This window comes from Puma concolor, chromosome D4 (genome assembly GCF_028749965.1).
Source record: "Puma concolor isolate L17-30 chromosome D4, mPumCon1.1.hap2, whole genome shotgun sequence".
Taxonomy (NCBI): Eukaryota; Metazoa; Chordata; class Mammalia; order Carnivora; family Felidae; genus Puma; species Puma concolor.
The window spans coordinates 92,137,441-92,153,704 of record NC_141679.1 but is presented as its reverse complement, the minus strand read 5'-3'; the positions used below and the strand labels follow the sequence as shown (position 1 = coordinate 92,153,704).

Here is a 16,264-nt window from a genome sequence, read left to right as displayed (position 1 = left end):
TGGCCACATGTCCCCCTGGCCTGCCCACTCCCCAGCATCCTGAAGAAGATGGCTCAGCCGGGCTTGTGGCATTCTGCACAGCCATCTGGGCACTGGGGAGAGCTGGCCCTCCCCCAGAGCTGTCCCCCTCTCCCAGGAGCCATACCTCGGATGACTTGGGGGGCCTCGGGGCTGGGCCTGTGGACCAGGTGGGGCTGCGCACGAACCCGGGGAGGCAGCAGCTCCCAATGCCGCCTCCTCACTGGCTGGACGCGGAACCTGTCTGCGCCCACCAGGATGTCGCCCTCCTGGAGGAGAGACAGCAGACAGGCACGTAGCCCACCGGCCCCACCGAGGGACAGGGCCTCTCTGGGACGTCACGCTCACCAAGTGGCCTGAGCAGTAGGTGACCCTGGCCACTGCGCCCAGGGGCAGCAGGGGGCAGCCTCCCGCGAAGCAGGGATGGGGAGGCCGCCTCTCAAGCCGGAGGGAGGCGTTCAGTACGTGCTCGCTGGTGAAGGAGGCGGTGAGGAGGCTCCGCTCCGGCGGGAAGGAGAAGGCAAAGAGCTGTCCCAGGGCGAGCAGAGAGCAGCTCGGGGCCCTGCAGGGAGGCCCCCCGGGCCCATCCTCACAGATGCAGGTGAGCGGGGCCATGTCGAATTGCAGCACTGCGGGACAGAGGAGACCACCTTGCTCCTCCCCTCCCCCCGGGGCTCAGCCCTCCGCGTCTTCCTGCCCTGGGGAGGGCCCCCCCCAACCGATCCGTTCCCTTTGGTGGGTGAGTGGGGCGCAGGGCTGGCCTGGAGCCCGAGAGGCCTGGGCTCAAATCCAGCTCCTCCCGGCATGCAGGGTGGTAGACGGAAAGTTTCCTCTCCAATTTGGGCCTCACCCCGGGGCAGACCAGCACTCAGCATGCGAGCCTCGCCCCAGAATAGGGTTTCCTGAGGGGTGGCCTGAACCCCAGCAGGCAAAGCAGGTACAGCCACAGCCTCTCTGGCCTTTATGGAAGAGCAGGTGCCCCAGGCCAGCCTCACCACCCTTCTCCACCGATCTGCCTCACAAAGCAGCCCCCAGGCCCCAGGAGGTCCCACCCCCAATCCCCAGGCAGCCCCGAGCAGTGCTCAATGTGCATGTGACCCAGGCCACAGGGAATTCAGTCACAGATGGGACATCCCCTACTGCTCTCCACCCTGACCGCTAGCCCACCCTGCCTCTGGTCCCCAACAGCCTTTACGTCAATGGCCTGACTTGGAAAAGGGGCTGGCACCCCAGCGAAGTCCGCAGGCACGGCCAAGAGCGACACGAGAGGCTCCGGCCGGAGCTTGAGCCAGCGCCTATCTCGTTTCTCACGGAAAGGATAAATAATTCCATTTCCGTCCGTGGCCAAAAGCCACAAGAGCTCCTGCAGCTTGGCCAGCCCAAGGGAGGCCCAGGGGCAAAAGGGACCAGCTAATTAGGAACCATTCCCTGGAGATATTGAGCAGAAGCCTGGGGTCAGAACCCCAGCTCGGTCCAGGACGCCCAGACCAGCTTTTATGGACTTGGCGGAAGTATGGAGTTAATAAGCAGGAACGATGGCAGCTTCTAGGACCTCCTCCCAAGCGGAGCTGAGATGCTTCCCCCCCTCCCCCCCCCCCCCCCCCCCCGCCCCGGCTCAGTCGGGGGAGCTCCCTCTGCTGAGAAGACATCAGGACAGATACCTTCTAAGGTAGCATTGGGGCCAAAATAAGAAGTCACTTCCTCTGGCTCCAAAGCTTGGAGAAATTGCTGCAGGACAGAAAGCACAAGGGAGAAGGCAGGCGGGGAGAGGGGGTGGGAGAGGGGCAAGGCAAGGAGGAGGGGGAAACCAAGGCAGGGGTGGGGGTGGGAGGAGATCAGTACTGAGAAGCCCTTTCCTTCCTCGGTGAGCACGCTCTATCCCCGAAACCCCAAGCTCAGATCCGCCCCTCTCCCAGTGCAAACCTGGAAGCTGAAAGGACGCCCTCACTCTGCCCAAAGGCCGTTTGGGCGTCTCCATCTCTCCCGGGGGGCACCCCCTTGCAGCACCCAGCAGAGCTCAAGATTCCCAGCTCCAGGGCTCCCAAACACCTCAGCTCCTGCAGATTCGCCCACCTGCTGGAAATCGGAGCGTCCCCAGCAGCCCAGGAGAAAGAAGGCAGAAGTGAGCGTTGCCCCCAAGCATCTCCCCCAGGGGCGAGGCTCCCTCATCCTCAGGAAAACCAGCCTGCTCAGAGGGAGAGAGCCTTGTGACTGGAAATCTGGCCGGTGTGGAATGTGGCAGACCCTGGTGGGCGGGAAGAGGAGGCTGTTGTTTACTCTTGGGAGCTTCCTCCAGGGGCAGGGGCCACGGGGGTGGGCAGCCTGCAGGCCCTTGCACTAGGCTGGTCCTTGGTCTGGAGCTCCGGATCCTATACCCCGGAGCGGGGCTGAGCCAAGCAGCAGAGTCTGGAGGAGGGAGCATTGGACTAGGGATCTTAACAGATGTGGACCCAGGCGTGATTCTAGAACTGGGGCTGGGTTACTCACCCTTGGCTGGTGACAGGCTGCACCGGAGACAGCAACATTCCAGCCTCCAACAACCCGCTCAGGTCCACGGACAGCCCATGATCTGCCCTGCTCTCCTGTCCTCAATTCCCTTTGTCAACCTAAATTGTCCGGAGGTGATAATTACACAAGCACATTTATCTGGGATCCAAGAACCGCAATTCAGGCCACATAGATTTGGGTCACAATCCCAACAGTGCCCCACCAGGGAGCCAAAGTCAGGGGCCTTTACAGCAAAAGTAGACTCGCTCGTGTGCACTGCTTACAGAGAATTTCAGACTGGTGTTGGTGGCTGCAAGTTAAATCTGTGTAAGACACACCTCGACTAACGCTGTCAGTAAACAACCTCTCACTAGCTGATTGCAAGGGTTCAGGCTCGGTCCTTGGAACATTTGCACTTTGGCCCACTTCAAAAGTGCATGGTTCCACCGGTGAGGATGTCGAGGCCATGAATACGGCCCATCTCCTTAATGGACTCCGGCTCCACTTAAGACCCCTTGACATAAATGGCCCCATCTCACTTCACCCTCCGCGCCCAGGGCAGATGCCCGGCCCCCCACTGAACTCACTCCTCACTCCCCCCTCCCGCCCCCGCCGGCCAGGGACAGTCACAGAACCAGGCGAATGGCACCACAGTCACAGACTGCTTGGCAGCCCACTCCACTTTCTGGAAGGTTCTCAGCCACCCTCTCCAAAGCCCTGTTTCACACTCCCTCCCACCTCCAGGACATCGCCCCCCAACTCCCCTGACAGCTAGAGGGGGATCTGAAGGTCTCCTGGCTTCTCCTCCTCTTTATCAGGGAGGCTGCCCCGACTCCACCCTGGCCCAATCCGCTTCCCATTCCCCGACCAGACCTGCAGGACCGTCTGAGGCTCTCTCTGTCCATCCTGCTTTTCTCCCTTTCCCTTTCCCAGGTATGCCATCCTAATTCACACTGTGCACTCCTGACTTTCTCTGTGACTGCTCTCTAGAGACCCAGATGGACACATGCCCTAATCCAAGCTGCATCACTGCCGGTCTGGGCATCTGTCATTGGTTCCCTCTGGCCTCCCTGCTTTCTCCCTCACGTCCTCCCATCCCGTTTCTCTTAGAGCAGCAGTGACTTGACTTTAAGAACTGAAGTCAGATTGCATCACCTCCCAGCTCTGTAACAATCGATGGCTTCCCCTTGCCCTTAGGGTAAAACGTCCAAACCCCTTCCTGAGGCCTCCAAGGCTCTGTAATCATAGATCAGACTGGCCCCTGCCATCCCTCCGCCTGCATCTCTAAGCCTCTTCTCCCTGCACACAGAGCCTCAGCCACACCAGCCTGCTTCTCACTGTTCAGATACTGCTCTTCCCTCTGAGCCCTGGCTTTACATTCCAGTTTCAGCTCAAATGTCACCCGCTCAGGAGGCCTTCCCTTAGGACCTGATCTAAGCGACCTCCAGGTAGGGTTGCCACATTTAGAAAATAAAAATCGGGGCACTCTGTCAAATTTGAATTTTGGAGAAACAAAGAATACTTTTGTTTGTTTCAGTTGATGTATGCCCCAAATAGTGCAGCTCTTACATCGGACACATTTATACGAGAACTATCCTTTGTCAGGAATTCCCATTCCCCTGGGCCCCCTGCATTTTGTCTGGTAACCACACCCCTGGTCACCCTCTTCCCCAGCATCTCACTTTATCACCTTAGCGACAGTTACCCGCATCCAGAATTACCTGGTCCGTTTGTGATCAGTTTCTCTGAAAACCTCCCACCCCCGCACGACACACATACTCACGGCGAAGCTTTAGGGAAGCGAAGGCGTCATGGGCTCATCAAGGTACCGAGGGGCCACGCAAGGTGTGCTAGTGATTTATTACCACCGCTGTCGCGCAAACTAATACGCAGCATTGTCATCACGCTTTCTCACTGCTGCTGGACGTGGCTCAAGTGCTTCTGCAGCCCCAGGGCGCACGTGCCCCTCTACCAGCGCTCTGGGGCCCTCTTTCCGTCTCGCGGCCTCAGTTTCCCCACTCGGGGAGAGAGGGGCGGGGCCCGCGCGCCTTTCGCTCCCCCCCCCCCCCCCCCCGGCGGCTCCCCAACCCGGGCCCGTCCGCCCAGCGCCCCCTCGCGGTCGCCTGCGCCCCCGCGCTCGGCCGGCCCAGCTGCGGTGCTACACAGACAGCGGCCCCCCAGTTCTTTTCCGGCGCACGCGTCTCTCGTCCCCCGTCCCCCGTCCCGGCTTTCGGTAGGGCCCCGGGCCTACCCCAAGCCTACCCCAGGTCATGGACCCCGGACGCCGCTCCTGGGGTGGTGGCCCTTCTGCCAGGCGGGAGAAGAGCCCCGCCCTGCTCCCGGCCGTGCGGAACCAGGAAGGGAGGCCCGGTTTCCAGCCGGTCCGGAGAGAAGAGCACTTCCAGAGGCCGGGACGCACGTGCCGGGGCGCGCGCGGGGTCGTTTCCGGGGTCCCGGAGGCTGGTGTCTCTCGGGCGGGGGAGTCGGGGGCCGGCCTGGGCTTGCGCTGGGTGGGCAGAGCCCGGCCGGGGGCGGGATGGCCAAGGCGCTGACCTCCAGGCGCGCCCCCGGCGAGCCCGTGGCTGAGCCGGGGCTTGGCAAGAAGGTAGCTCGGAAGAAAAGCAGGAAGAGGAGATTCTGGAAAAGCCGAGGGCGAGAAGCGAGCAAGACACCGGGCTGCGGCCCCGGAGTCGCCGTGGTCCGACCTCCGAAGGCGCCGGAGGACTTCTCCCGCAACTGGAGGGCGCTGCAGCGGGTGAGGTTTGAGGGGCCGCGCGGACGGAGGCAGAGGAAGACGCGTGGGGCCGCTGTGCGGGCACATGGCGGTAGAAACCTTGCAGACAGAGCCTGTCGCGGGAAGGTTAGCCTGTGAGGGTGGACAGCGAGTCCGCGGGAACGTGATAGAACCGGGGTTTGTGAGTGAGTGACCTTGATGGTAGCTGCCCCCCGGGGTACTGATCTCTGGAAATGCGCGGACTCCGCCGGTACATCTACACGTGTGTTGTTGTTTAACCCCCATACCAACGGTGTGCGGTGGACGCCTGTGTCGTCTCCTTTTACGGGCGAGGAAGGGGGCCCGGAAAGGTTAGAGAAATTGTCCAGGACTGCAGCCGGGTGGGCAGAACCGGGTGTCCCACACCAGCAGCCACTGCTCTGAACCCCCTGTGGTGCCCTACTGCCTTTCTCCGCACGGGTGGCCAGGCCCTTCGTGGAGGTTTCTTTATCTTTCTCCCTTAAGTTTATTGACTTATTTTGAAAGAAGAAGAGAGCGCAAGCGGGGGAGGGGCAAAGAGAGAGAGAGAGAGAATCCCAAGCAGGCTCGATGCAGGGGTCAGTCCCATGACCCTGGGATCGTGACCTGAGCCGAAGCCAAGAGTCGGTTGCTTAACCGACTGAGCCACCCAGGCCCCCCACGTGGCGGTTTCTTTCTGCCCGATGCTGTTCCATGCCGTTCAGTCATCAGTTCTCTACGCCTTCCTCGAAGCGAAGCTGCTGTTGTCATCGCTGTTTTCCAGGTGAGGAAACGGAGGCACAGAGCTTGAGGAGTTTGGCCCAGTGTCACAGAGCTAGTAAAAACACGGCAGATCGGGGTGCAGACTCACCCTTCCCAGCGGGAGTTTGTGTTCTTTGCTACCACCGACCTTCAGAGTCTTCCACAACGTCTTGGGCTCTGTTTCGGAGCCTCGGGCGATAGAGAAAAGCTTCTTGAGCCTCTTAATACGGCCGGTGTCGTAGGGATGGGAGATCCTAACCGCCTGTCTGGACGGACAGGACTGAGGAGGCTCCTTCAGGCAAACCCAGGGTTCTGGACGATTTCTTGAGCTGTGGCTCTCCTTCCCTCTCTTTCAAGAAGGTAAAGCAAAATCAAGTGAGTGGAAAGGAGATTTATTAGGGGGAAAGCTTGTGTTTTCTGTACGTTCTACAAAAAGTCAGCCCTTCCGTGGTTAAACGTTGCAGGAACAAGTAAGTAGAAACCCACGTTGTCTCTCAGCTCGGTGCCACCTCCCAGGGTCTTAACTGCGGTTGAGAACCGCCGTGCTGGGGGCTGGGGTGCAAGGGAAGGGACACAGCAGCCCTGCTTGCCTGAGCACAGTGTATGGCTGCCGGCAGCTCTTCAGCCGCCACGGGCTTGAACCCGTGGCTTGAACCAAACTCTTGGTTGAACACACGCCCCTCTCTCTTCCTGAGACCCTCGAGGAGTTTGTAAAGGATCTGGTTCCCATCCCCCCTCCTCCCCCGCTTTGTTGGCCTAGTCTGCACAGGAGGGAGCTCTAACACAAGCCCTAAGCAAACGGGAGAACAGCTTGCTCACCATCCCTTAGGCAGAGTGAAGTCATTCGGGAGGCACTTAAGGTGTTGGACAGGCGTTTAAAATTTTGTAGGAATGAGGCAGCAGGTATCAGATCATGCCTTGTAACGAGATAAGCGAAGAAGACCATCTCACCACCGGTGACCAGGCGTGAATGAGAAGGGCTTTTGCCAAACTGTCAGATGATGGATCTCAGTGATGCCCGTAGGGGTAGACGGGGTGTATACACACGTAAGTTTTTCAGTCTCTCGTGCTTGGTTTCCAAATTAAAACGTGTCGTGTATTTTATTTTGGGTCCTCTTAGCTCCTGAAACAAAAAACACAGGCCCCGGAAAAGCCTCTTGTTATCTCTCAGACGGATTCCAAAAAACAGCCCGGAATTATCCAACCGAACAGAAAAGTCGTCCCAGATAAAGCAAAGAGAAGTGAGACGGGGCCAGAAACAGCGGCCCCAGCGGCCACGGGGGGCTCTGGTCCTTCAGTACCTCCAGCGGACAGGAAGGCGCCGGCTCCCCGCACAGAGGTTAGCAGAGCGGGGCACGATGGGAAGGGAGCCGAGAAAAGGACAAACGATGATACTTCTCCGAAAGGAGGAGACGCCAAGCGCAAGAAGTGGAAAGCTAAGGAGGCGACTGTGGCCTTGACTCCGGCCGTGCCCACCGAGTGAGTACAGGGGGTGTGTCCGCCTCCCTGTGCTGCGGGTGGCCTCCGTCAGCTCATCCCTGAGCATCTGTCTCCTGGGGGAGGCCTGGGGGACGGGGGGCGGGGGGTGGCCTCTCCGCAGTCTCTCCATCACCTCCTCCCAGTGCTGTTTCTCCGTTTACTACTTTCCCCCAGGACGGAGGCGTGATGAGGGCAGGGCCTGTTTGGTAACTGCTGTATCTCCAGGGCCCAGAGCAGAGCGAGGCCCTTAGGCCTCCGGTAAAAATTTGAGGGGTGAACGGAGGTCAGAGCCAGAAAGGCCCAAGTTTGAAACGATTCCTGCGTCTGGCCAGTCAAGTGCTTTGGTGGGGTTCCTCGTGGCCACCTGTGGTGCTGGGAGGCGGGGCTTGCGAGATGGGCGGGGCTGCCCCCCCCCCCCCTTCCCGGGCACCCTGTGGAGGTCACTCCCACCGGGAGGGCAGGGGCCCGGGGTCAGTGGCTGCCTCCAAATGGCTCGGCTGGAGGCAGCGCAGGAGTTCGTAAGTCAGGCTGGTGGCGAGTTACCTGGGCGCCGAGGACACGGTTGCTGAAGCTTCCAGGAGAGAGCGGTGTGAGCACCGGCCACGTGTCGCTGTGCCCGTCCGCTCTCTGGAAACCCAGGGCCCTCCCCCTGAGGCCGGCGGTCCGGCAGGAGAGGCGGCCAGATGGAAGCTAGGCGGGTAATTCTGTGAGTGTGGGCAGCGTAAATCGGTGAGGACGGAGCTCGTGCGCGCGAACGGCCAGAGGAGTGTGTCCACCCAGTGGGATCGGGAAGCGGTTTCTAAGGAGGTGACGTTTAGCTGCGCCCGGGAGGCAGTTCACCAGGCAGACGTGTACGTCCTCGCGTGGGCCTCTGTGTGGGCTTGGTGTGCAGGTGCCAGGGGTCGCCAGAGTTTGGGGGGGGGGGGCTCGGGGGCGTCTGCGTTTCCATTTTATAGTCGTTGTGTGTATCTGTGTCTCAAGTGTTCGGTGACGAGCTTCCTGCTTTCTCAGTTCAGAAGAGAGCGTTAGCAGCCGTCGTCCGCAGCCCGCACGTCTGTGCTCTGTGTTCTTTGTGTTTCTCTGTGGTTCCTGGGTTTTGGGGTAGCGAGCGCGTCTCCCAGTTAAGAAAAGCGGCAGAAGGACAGCGCTGAACCAGTAGCAGGGGCGGCGGTGTGGGCCCCTCCGCTGACGCCCGGTCCCTCTGCCTTCCAGGGAAGACATCTGGTTTGATGACGTCGACCCCGTGGACATCGAGGCGGCCCTGGGCCCGGAGGCAGCCCAGATAGCAAGGAAGCGGCTGGGGCAGAGCGAGAGCAGCATCGCGCTGGTGAAGGAGCAGGCCTTCGGCGGGTACGCGGGGCCGGTGCCCAGCCGGGGAGGGCGAGGGTCTCGGGAAGGGGCTCCCCCCACGCCCCCAGCGGAGTCGGGCACGTGCCGCCCCATCCTACGAGGAGCCCTGAGAGCCAAGCCGGTCTCCGGGCGGCGGGGGGCGCAGCGTTGAGTAAGTGGGACCTTCGGCTCCCTTCAGCCTCACTAGAGCCTTAGCCATAGACTGTGAGATGGTGGGCGTGGGCCCCGAGGGGGAAGAGAGCGTCGCCGCCCGCGTGTCCATCGTGAACCAGCATGGGAAGTGTGTTTACGACAAGTGCATCAAGCCCACCCAGCCGGTGACGGACTACAGGACGGCGGTCAGCGGGATACGGCCGGAGAACCTCAAGCAGGGTGGGTCCTCTGCTGGCGAGCGCGGGAGAGGCAGTGCCTGGGTCCCTTTCTCCCCATTTATTGTTACTAAGTTTATTCATTTAGAGGGGGTGCGAGCAGGGGAGGGGCAGAGAGAGGGAGAGAATCTCAAACAGGCTCTGTGCTAAAAGCACAGAGCCTCACGCACAGGGCTTGAACCCACGAACCATGAAATCGTGACCTGAGCCGAAACCAGGAGTCAGACGCTTAACCCACGGAGCCATCCAAGAGCCCCCTTTTTAAGTTATTACTTTATTTTTTTGAGTAATGTCTCCACCCAAGGTGGGGCTTGAACTCACGATCCCGAGATCAAGAGTCGCACACTCCTCTGAGCCAGCCGGGCACCCCCTGTCTCTTCCTTTTGTCCCCTTTCTGTTCTGGAGCATTGGCCACAGCAGGAGCCCCAGTAGTCCTACGTCTCCCAGGGTGACTGTTTTCAGATGGCTCTCAGGCACATTTGTGTCTTCACCTGTGTGTCATTTGGCAGTAGGGACCCAGAGAGTGTGCCGGCATGGGGGTGAGGAGGGAAGGTGGGGACAGATGGGAGGGTCTCGTGGATCTTCGTGAGGACCTCGGGAAGCCACGGGGAGGTCTGAGCAGTGACAGGCCCGGCTCAGGTTTCCACAGGTTCCTTCCGGCCACGGGATTGAGAAGAGACTCGGGCCACAAGGGTGGAAACAGGAAGAGGGGGCGTGTGCCGCCGGTGACCTGGTCATGGTCGGGGGGGCGCCGTGAGAGGTGACAGGACGTGGCCCAACTCCGGGTGCACCCTGAAGGCGGAGTCCGTGGGGTCTGCTGGACTGGCCGTGTGGGAGGAGTCACCCAGGGCGACTCTGAGGTCAGGGACCTGAGAGGTCCCGAGGTCCCTGCTTTCCCTGGCCCCCGTGGCCTCCTTTCTCTGTGCCTCTCAGATCCCCTGCGCACACATAACCAACCTGGCGGTGCCCCGGCCTGACCAGTCCCTTCTGGCTCCAGGCTCGGTCAGGTCCTGCTCAGCGTGGGCCGCCCTGGACCTGAGCACTTCTGTCCGGGGGCGGGCACGGTGGCTCCGAGCCTTCCCTTGGCGGGGGAGGGAGAGGACCAAGGGCGTCTGTCAGGAGAGCAGGCGGGGCTGCCTCCGGAGCCGGAGGTCTGGGGGAGCACTCCTCGCCGTCTGTGGCGGGGGACCAGTCTTGTTTTTACCTCCGGTTGGAAAGCACAACATCTAAGACCGATTCTCACTTGAGTCAACGGTAAAAATGACTGTCGGGTCGCTTCCGAAAGGCCACTCTCCTCCCTGCCTCTGTCGTGGCCGTGGCAGGTGTGATGGGCTCAGCAGCGTGGCACACGGCGCTAAAATCCCACTTCTTCGTTCTCGTCAGGAGAAAACTTCGAAGTTGTTCAGAAGGAGGTGGCGGACATGCTGAAGGGCCGGATTCTAGTCGGACACGCGCTGCATAACGACCTAAAGGTACCGCTGCCTCGTGCGGGCTGCACCCCTGCCGTCGCCCACACCGTGTTCTGGACGCATTTCAGTGTTTGGTTTGTGGGACCTGGGTGTCGGGAAGGCCCCCCAACAGCATCAGACGCCAGTCGTCCAGTTCTCCCTGTGTCCTGGGGGAGCGCTGGGCGTTTCTCAGTTCTTTAATTTTTTTTTTTTTTTTTTAACGTTTACTTATTTTTGAGACAGAGACACAGCGTGAACAGGGGAGAGGCAGAGAGAGAGGGAGACACAGAATCCGAAGCAGGCTCCAGGCTCTGAGCCGTCCGCACAGAGTCCGACGCGGGGCTCGAACTCACGGACCGTGAGATCGTGACCTGAGCCGAAGCCGGACGCTCCACCGACTGAGCCACCCGGGTGCCCGTTCGTGGTTCTTTAAAAGGCGTCCAGTGGTGCCCCTTTTACAGGAGGTAGACCTGAGGCTGAGTTGAGTGACGTGCCCACAGTGCCCACGTGGCAGAGCCGGGCGCAAACCCAGACCTGGGGCCAGGTGCCTTCCCACTGCTCTAGCACGTTCCACGTGGACAGAGCCAGGCAGCCACTGCCGCCGCTCCACCCAGCTGGACGGGGCCTGGTGCTCCTCTGAGGTCAGAGCCACCGTCTGTGGGGACGCGTCCCCTGGCGGCCACTCCCTCCCAGCCGGCCAGTGCAGCAGGTGACGTGTAAGCTCACGGGTCCACTTCTGGCGCCCTAGAGGCCATGTGCTCGGCCTCTGCTCCCAGAGGGTCTCTGCTGTGGGCGGGACTGGCCCGCCCGTTCTGAGGAGAGCCGCGGGGCAGGCAGGTGTCCGTGGAGCCCTGGAGTCCTTGGGTGTTTCAGGCGTCGCCGGGTGTTGGTCCTCATGGCCTTTTAAAGTAACCCGGAAGTGGGGCGCCTGGGTGGCGCAGTCGGTTAAGCGTCCGACTTCAGCCAGGTCACGATCTCGCGGTCCGTGAGTTCGAGCCCCGCGTCGGGCTCTGGGCTGATGGCTCAGAGCCTGGAGCCTGTTTCCGATTCTGTATCTCCCTCTCTCTCTGCCCCTCGCCCGTTAATGCTCTGTCTCTCTCTGTCCCAAAAATAAATAAACGTTGAAAAAAAAAAAATAAAGTAACCCGGAAGTACTGAAATGAATAGAGCAGGCGCTCTGCCCGCCACAGCACGGTGCCGAAGTCTCAGTGGCCCCCTCCCTGTTGGGCCATGCTGTCTCCTCACACCTGCTCTGTCCCTGGCAACTTGGGCAGGCTCGTGTCCGGCGGTCTCCTGAGACCGTCCTGAGGTCGCGAGATGAGCTGTTAGAACACGTTCTCCGTAACTTCCCTGATGTGTGACACCCACTCAGGACACAGGAGCGCAGTGGTTGCTGGATAATTGATGGCTGTCGGTCTCCGGTTTCCGTGGTTTCGAGATTGTGTTTCTGTTAACGTGGTTCTTGCTGTTGGATGTCGTCTTTAGTCCGTGTGAGAGTTTTCCATCCCAAGTCCAAGTTCACGTCAATACCTGCTTACCCGTGTGTATCACCCGTTAGGATTCCTTGTAAGAGGCTGTTTGAAAAAAGGGAGTCCCACCGCTGCACGCTGACAGCGGCTGTGACCGTCGCTGTATTCTCTTCTTCCAGGTGCTGTTTCTTGATCACCCAAAAAAGAAGATTCGGGACACGCAGAAATACAAACCTTTCAAGAGTCAAGTGAAGGTATTTAAATAAGCACGGCTGTGTGCGTTGTAGTTGTTGGCTGGTTCACGTGATGGTTGGTTTTGGGTGGCCTTCTAAGTTTTGAAACTAAGAAGTGTTTAAAAACAAAAAACAAAACAGAGTTTTACTGAACGTTGCCCTTTAAAAGTCAGTGTGACCAAGGGCCGGCTACCCCGGTCTCTACGGGGAGGCCCCCAGCAGTGGGAAGAAGCTGCCCTCGGATCTGCTCCAGAGGGAGTCACACACGCAGACCCCTTTCCAGGCCCTCCCCTGCGGGCAGACTGGGGTGTCACGTGCCCTAGGTGCCCCGGGCACTTCCGGTGAAGGCACATTGGAGGTCCCTGGGCCGGGGCTCAGTAGGTGACCCCCCCCTGCTGAGGCCTCCACCCCAGCATGGCTGCGTGCTGTCCCCTGGCAGAGCGGAAGGCCATCTTTGAAGCTGCTCGCGGAGAGAATCCTGGGGGTCCGGGTGCAGCAGGCAGAGCACTGTTCGGTAAGTGTCCTGGGGTGACAGTCCTCAGGAATGGGGGCCATCCCTCACCTTGCGGCCAAGGCACTCTGTCGGGGCCCGGATGACTTATTTTTAGAAGGTTGCCGGTCCACAAAAGATGAAATGGTACAGCGGGCTTGCAGAGTGGCCGTTAAGTTCTGGATGTTTGTATGTAGCTCATCAACACTTACGCACAAAAAACTGCCACATGACAGCCCTTAGGAGAAAAAAATCCCCTGTCTAGATTGAAGCCTTTACAGACCGTGCGGCCCAGGCCGGTTGTTCCCCTGGGCCTTGGGACAGGCTCCAGTGACAGGGCTGGGGGGGTGCTGGCACCAGGCTGCTGGCCCACGGAACCCAGCCCCTGCGTCGAGGCCTCGGTCAGCATCCCGCCCAGACCCCCGCTCGCATCTGCGTGTCTGCGTGCATCCTGTCGCATGCTGTCCGATACACCTCACGAGAGGCAGCAGGTCTGTTCCTGCCTCCCTCTGGTCCTTTCTTCCCCCACAGGCTGGCACCTGAGCTGCCAGAGCCCCGCTGGGATCAGACCCCCAGGTGGCTGCTCTGCTTGGCTTTCTCCTTGGCGTGCCCCGCATGTGGCTCGAGGGCTCGGGTCGTGTGTGCCCTGCCCGTCGCCTGCTGGGACGGTCACAGTGGTGTTCTGTGCCCCCTAGATTCAGGATGCCCAGGTGGCGATGAGATTGTATGTCCTGGTGAAGAAGGAGTGGGAGAGTTCAGCCCAGGACAGGCGCCCCACGGCCCCCATTCCAGACAGCCACAGCACCTCCCGTCCGCAGGCGGTTGTGACCACGCACAAGACAGCTCGGGTCTCCCCGTAGCGGCAGCTCTGTTGAAACATGTTCGCCGTCCTGGCGGCAGGGCGTGGGGGCGGCCGAGAACTGCTTCCTCCCTCTGCCATCCCAGACCTGGCGCCCCTGCTGGGGGCAGGCACCTCGGCGGGCTCTGTCCTGAGGACTGACGGCAAGTCGGGGGGCGTTCTGCATTGTGCTGTCCCCACAGCGGGGTGGCATCTTTGCCGGGGATTCGCCGGGTCCCAGGAGCCAGGGGCACCCAGCATCCACTGGGTTTGTAGCATCTTCCTGGGAGGAGGCCAGTCCCCTTTCTTTCTGTGCCTCGGGTCACAGGTCACGTAAAGAACCCCACCGGACTCACGGGCCGCACCCAGCGTGTGCAGTGAGCTGTGCTCCAGCCCCATCTCCCAAGTCTGCCGCGGCCGCCTTTGGACTTGGAGAGATTCTCTGAGGGTGCCGATCCTTTCTCACACCCCCAGCCCCACCCGCCAGGTTTCAACTTGGGGTCAGGGCCCACAGCGCGGCGAGGGAGGCTCAGCTCGTCTGAGCTGGGTGACCATGGTTCCCCCCCAGAGGCGGGTGTCCCTCCCTGTCTGGGACAGATGTGCTGATCCCCAGCTGTGGGGCTGGAGCACCGTGCGGGTCTGTCCCGGGTGTGAGGGTCTTTGAGAAGAGTCGGGAGCCCGGCATATGGCCCGGCTTTACCAAACCGCCTGTCGTGGCACAAGGAAGCCCCGGACCCACGGAGAGATTTAACACAGGCGGGCTTTTACTAGAGGTGGAGTGTGGGGAGGTTACTCTTTCCGCGTTTAGAGTGGTCTGAAAGGGCCGCTTTTTCCACAAGGGCCACGCTGATGGGTCCAGGGCCGAGGTCTGTGCGGAGCCTGCCGAATCGAGCCCCCGGGGCCCCACCGGTGCTCCACACCGCCCCCAGGGCGCCTGGAACCCCCCCCCCCCCACACACACACACACAAAACCTAAGGAAAATGCCGCTCACTGGGCAGCTCCAGGGCCCGACAAGGAAAAGAAGGGCGGGAGAGAAGGTGCGGGGAAGCGGGAGGCCGTGGGGTGTCTGCCTCCTCAGGGCAGAGCCGACTGTCCTCCCGCGGAGCCTGGTGGCGTGCCGGCCTCCAGCCTCAGGAGTACCTTCTCTGCGTAGGAAACCAGCTCCTGGAAAGACAGCCAGTAGGCACCGTGTCTGTGACACTCTTGGGACCTACTCGTAGGTCTTTTTGTGACCGAATCTGCTCTTCTGTGAAGAGGTCCGATTGTCCCCGCCCCTTAGGTTTGGGGGGCCCAGAGACACACGTGAAGTCAAACGGGAAAAGAGTCATGAAAACTACACACACAGAGTGGGTGCTTGGGTGGCTCAGTCGGTTGAGCGTCTGCCTCTCGGTTTTGGCTCAGGTCATGATCTTGGGGTCGTGGGATTGGGCTGCACACGGAGCGTGGAGCCTGCTCGGGATTTGTTCTCTCTCCCTCTGCCCCTTGCCTGCTCGTGCCCCCTCTACAAAATAAAACAAAAAAACACCGTACACAGAGCCAAGTCTGTTTGTCACAGTGTGTCTTGTTCTGGGCCCCTCTGTGCTACCCAGATCTGGCCGTAGAGGCAGTTGGGGGCCTGGTGTGTTGGGCCCCCGCTGACACTCACCAGGCTGGAGGTGAAGCGCTCCTTGATCTCCTGGGCCAGAGGCTGGATGCCACTGGCCCGCAGCTCGGGCAGGATTTCCTCTGTGGGCAGAGCGGAGGGTCCTGAGGTCAGGGCCCAGCCAGCCCGATGCTTGTACAACCCAGGCCGGGGCACTTCTGAGGCCAGTAGGACAGAGCCGGGCGCCATCCCACTCGGGCTTAGCGTGACCGCACGCTGCCTCTGGGGCTCAGCAGCCGGTGACCCCCACGGTCAGCGCGGCACCCGCCGCCTTGAGTTCTGCCATTGAACGCACAGAAGTTGCAGGGAAGGGTTCCTTTCCTTCTCCCCACCAGTAAGAGCTGGGAGCCTCTGACTACTGGCTTCCTGGGGGGATGACCAGGAAAGGGGGACTCGCACCGTAGGACGTGAGGTGGGCCAGCAGCATGCAGATGTTCACCACCACCTCCGGGTCATCCTTGTACAGCCGGTATGTCTCCCGGATGAGGCTGAGGCCGCCGCCGCCCTCCTCTGGCATTGCCACCTGCAGCGCTGCCAGCTCTGGTGGCGGGTGGGGGGGGGGGGGATTCATTTCCTGCAGCTGCCTGTGCCTTGGTGTCTTCCAGGAAGGGGGCTGACGGCAGTCCAGGGTGCTCAGGATGGCAGGGACCTCCGCCACTGGCAGAGGAGGCCAGTTTCCTGCAGCCTGGGGAGCCGCTGAGGCCAGCATTGCCCCACGGGTTGTAAAGGTCGCGAAGGCATCTGCGGGCCCACTGGGACCTGGCGGGAATGTACGCCCCACCTCCCTCCCCCAGCAGAAGGCTCCCGCTCGAGGGCTGGCCTCTGCCCGCAGGCGGAAGAGAAGCGCTAGAACGCATTCCAGAGCGTGCCTGTAGGGTGGGCCTGGGGGACCGCCAACGTGGCACACGTACACCCCCAGTTAGGGGTCAGGCCCTGGCTCTCGAGGGG

At 61.0% G+C, this 16,264-nt stretch overlaps 3 protein-coding genes across 7 annotated transcripts in view; 1 reads left to right on the top strand and 2 right to left on the bottom strand.

Annotated features, from left to right (window-relative positions):
* The window catches only part of ADAMTS13 (ADAM metallopeptidase with thrombospondin type 1 motif 13), a 31,695-nt gene extending 27,109 nt beyond the window's left edge, over nt 1-4,586 (bottom strand). Inside the window, exons 1-6 of the mRNA XM_086684410.1 lie at nt 4,289-4,586; nt 2,506-2,624; nt 2,092-2,263; nt 1,680-1,746; nt 367-647; nt 146-287 (exon numbers count right to left, since the gene is read on the bottom strand). Coding sequence (XP_086540536.1) covers nt 146-287; nt 367-647; nt 1,680-1,746; nt 2,092-2,263; nt 2,506-2,543 — 700 coding nt within the window. The 5' untranslated portion in view covers nt 2,544-2,624; nt 4,289-4,586. The remainder of the gene's footprint in view (nt 1-145; nt 288-366; nt 648-1,679; nt 1,747-2,091; nt 2,264-2,505; nt 2,625-4,288) is intronic.
* A 428-nt stretch (nt 4,587-5,014) lies between these two features.
* On the top strand, nt 5,015-15,203 carry REXO4 (RNA exonuclease 4). 2 transcript variants are annotated; one of them, XM_086684432.1, is made up of 8 exons: nt 5,015-5,260; nt 7,119-7,477; nt 8,690-8,827; nt 9,006-9,199; nt 10,579-10,667; nt 12,292-12,366; nt 12,785-12,859; nt 13,531-15,203. In XM_086684432.1, exons 1-8 carry the CDS (start codon nt 5,042-5,044, stop codon nt 13,693-13,695), a joined length of 1,314 nt encoding a protein of 437 aa, XP_086540558.1. In that variant the 5' UTR covers nt 5,015-5,041; the 3' UTR covers nt 13,696-15,203. The 2 variants fall into 2 exon arrangements, with proteins under 2 accessions (XP_086540558.1, XP_086540559.1); XM_086684433.1 differs by lacking the exon at nt 12,785-12,859.
* The window catches only part of STKLD1 (serine/threonine kinase like domain containing 1), a 22,553-nt gene continuing 21,037 nt past the window's right edge, over nt 14,749-16,264 (bottom strand). The window contains exons 17-19 of one of the 4 annotated variants that reach the window (XM_086684428.1): nt 15,716-15,856; nt 15,320-15,399; nt 14,749-14,838 (exon numbers count right to left, since the gene is read on the bottom strand). In XM_086684428.1, the coding sequence (XP_086540554.1) occupies nt 14,749-14,838; nt 15,320-15,399; nt 15,716-15,856 (311 nt within the window). Of the gene's footprint in view, nt 14,839-15,215; nt 15,683-15,715; nt 15,857-16,264 lie in introns of those variants that run through there. The other 3 variants (XM_086684425.1, XM_086684426.1, XM_086684427.1) reach the window with 3 other exon arrangements.

What these genes read in the sequence shown, in the direction of transcription:
- REXO4 (XM_086684432.1), top strand. Translation starts at nt 5,042, where the DNA reads ATGGCCAAGGCGCTGACCTCCAGGCGCGCCCCCGGCGAGCCCGTGGCT. An exon ending in ACTGGAGGGCGCTGCAGCGG is followed by an intron (nt 5,261 to 7,118) that starts GTGAGGTTTGAG and finishes GGGTCCTCTTAG; the next exon opens with CTCCTGAAACAAAAAACACA. An exon ending in CGCTGCATAACGACCTAAAG is followed by an intron (nt 10,668 to 12,291) that starts GTACCGCTGCCT and finishes CTCTTCTTCCAG; the next exon opens with GTGCTGTTTCTTGATCACCC.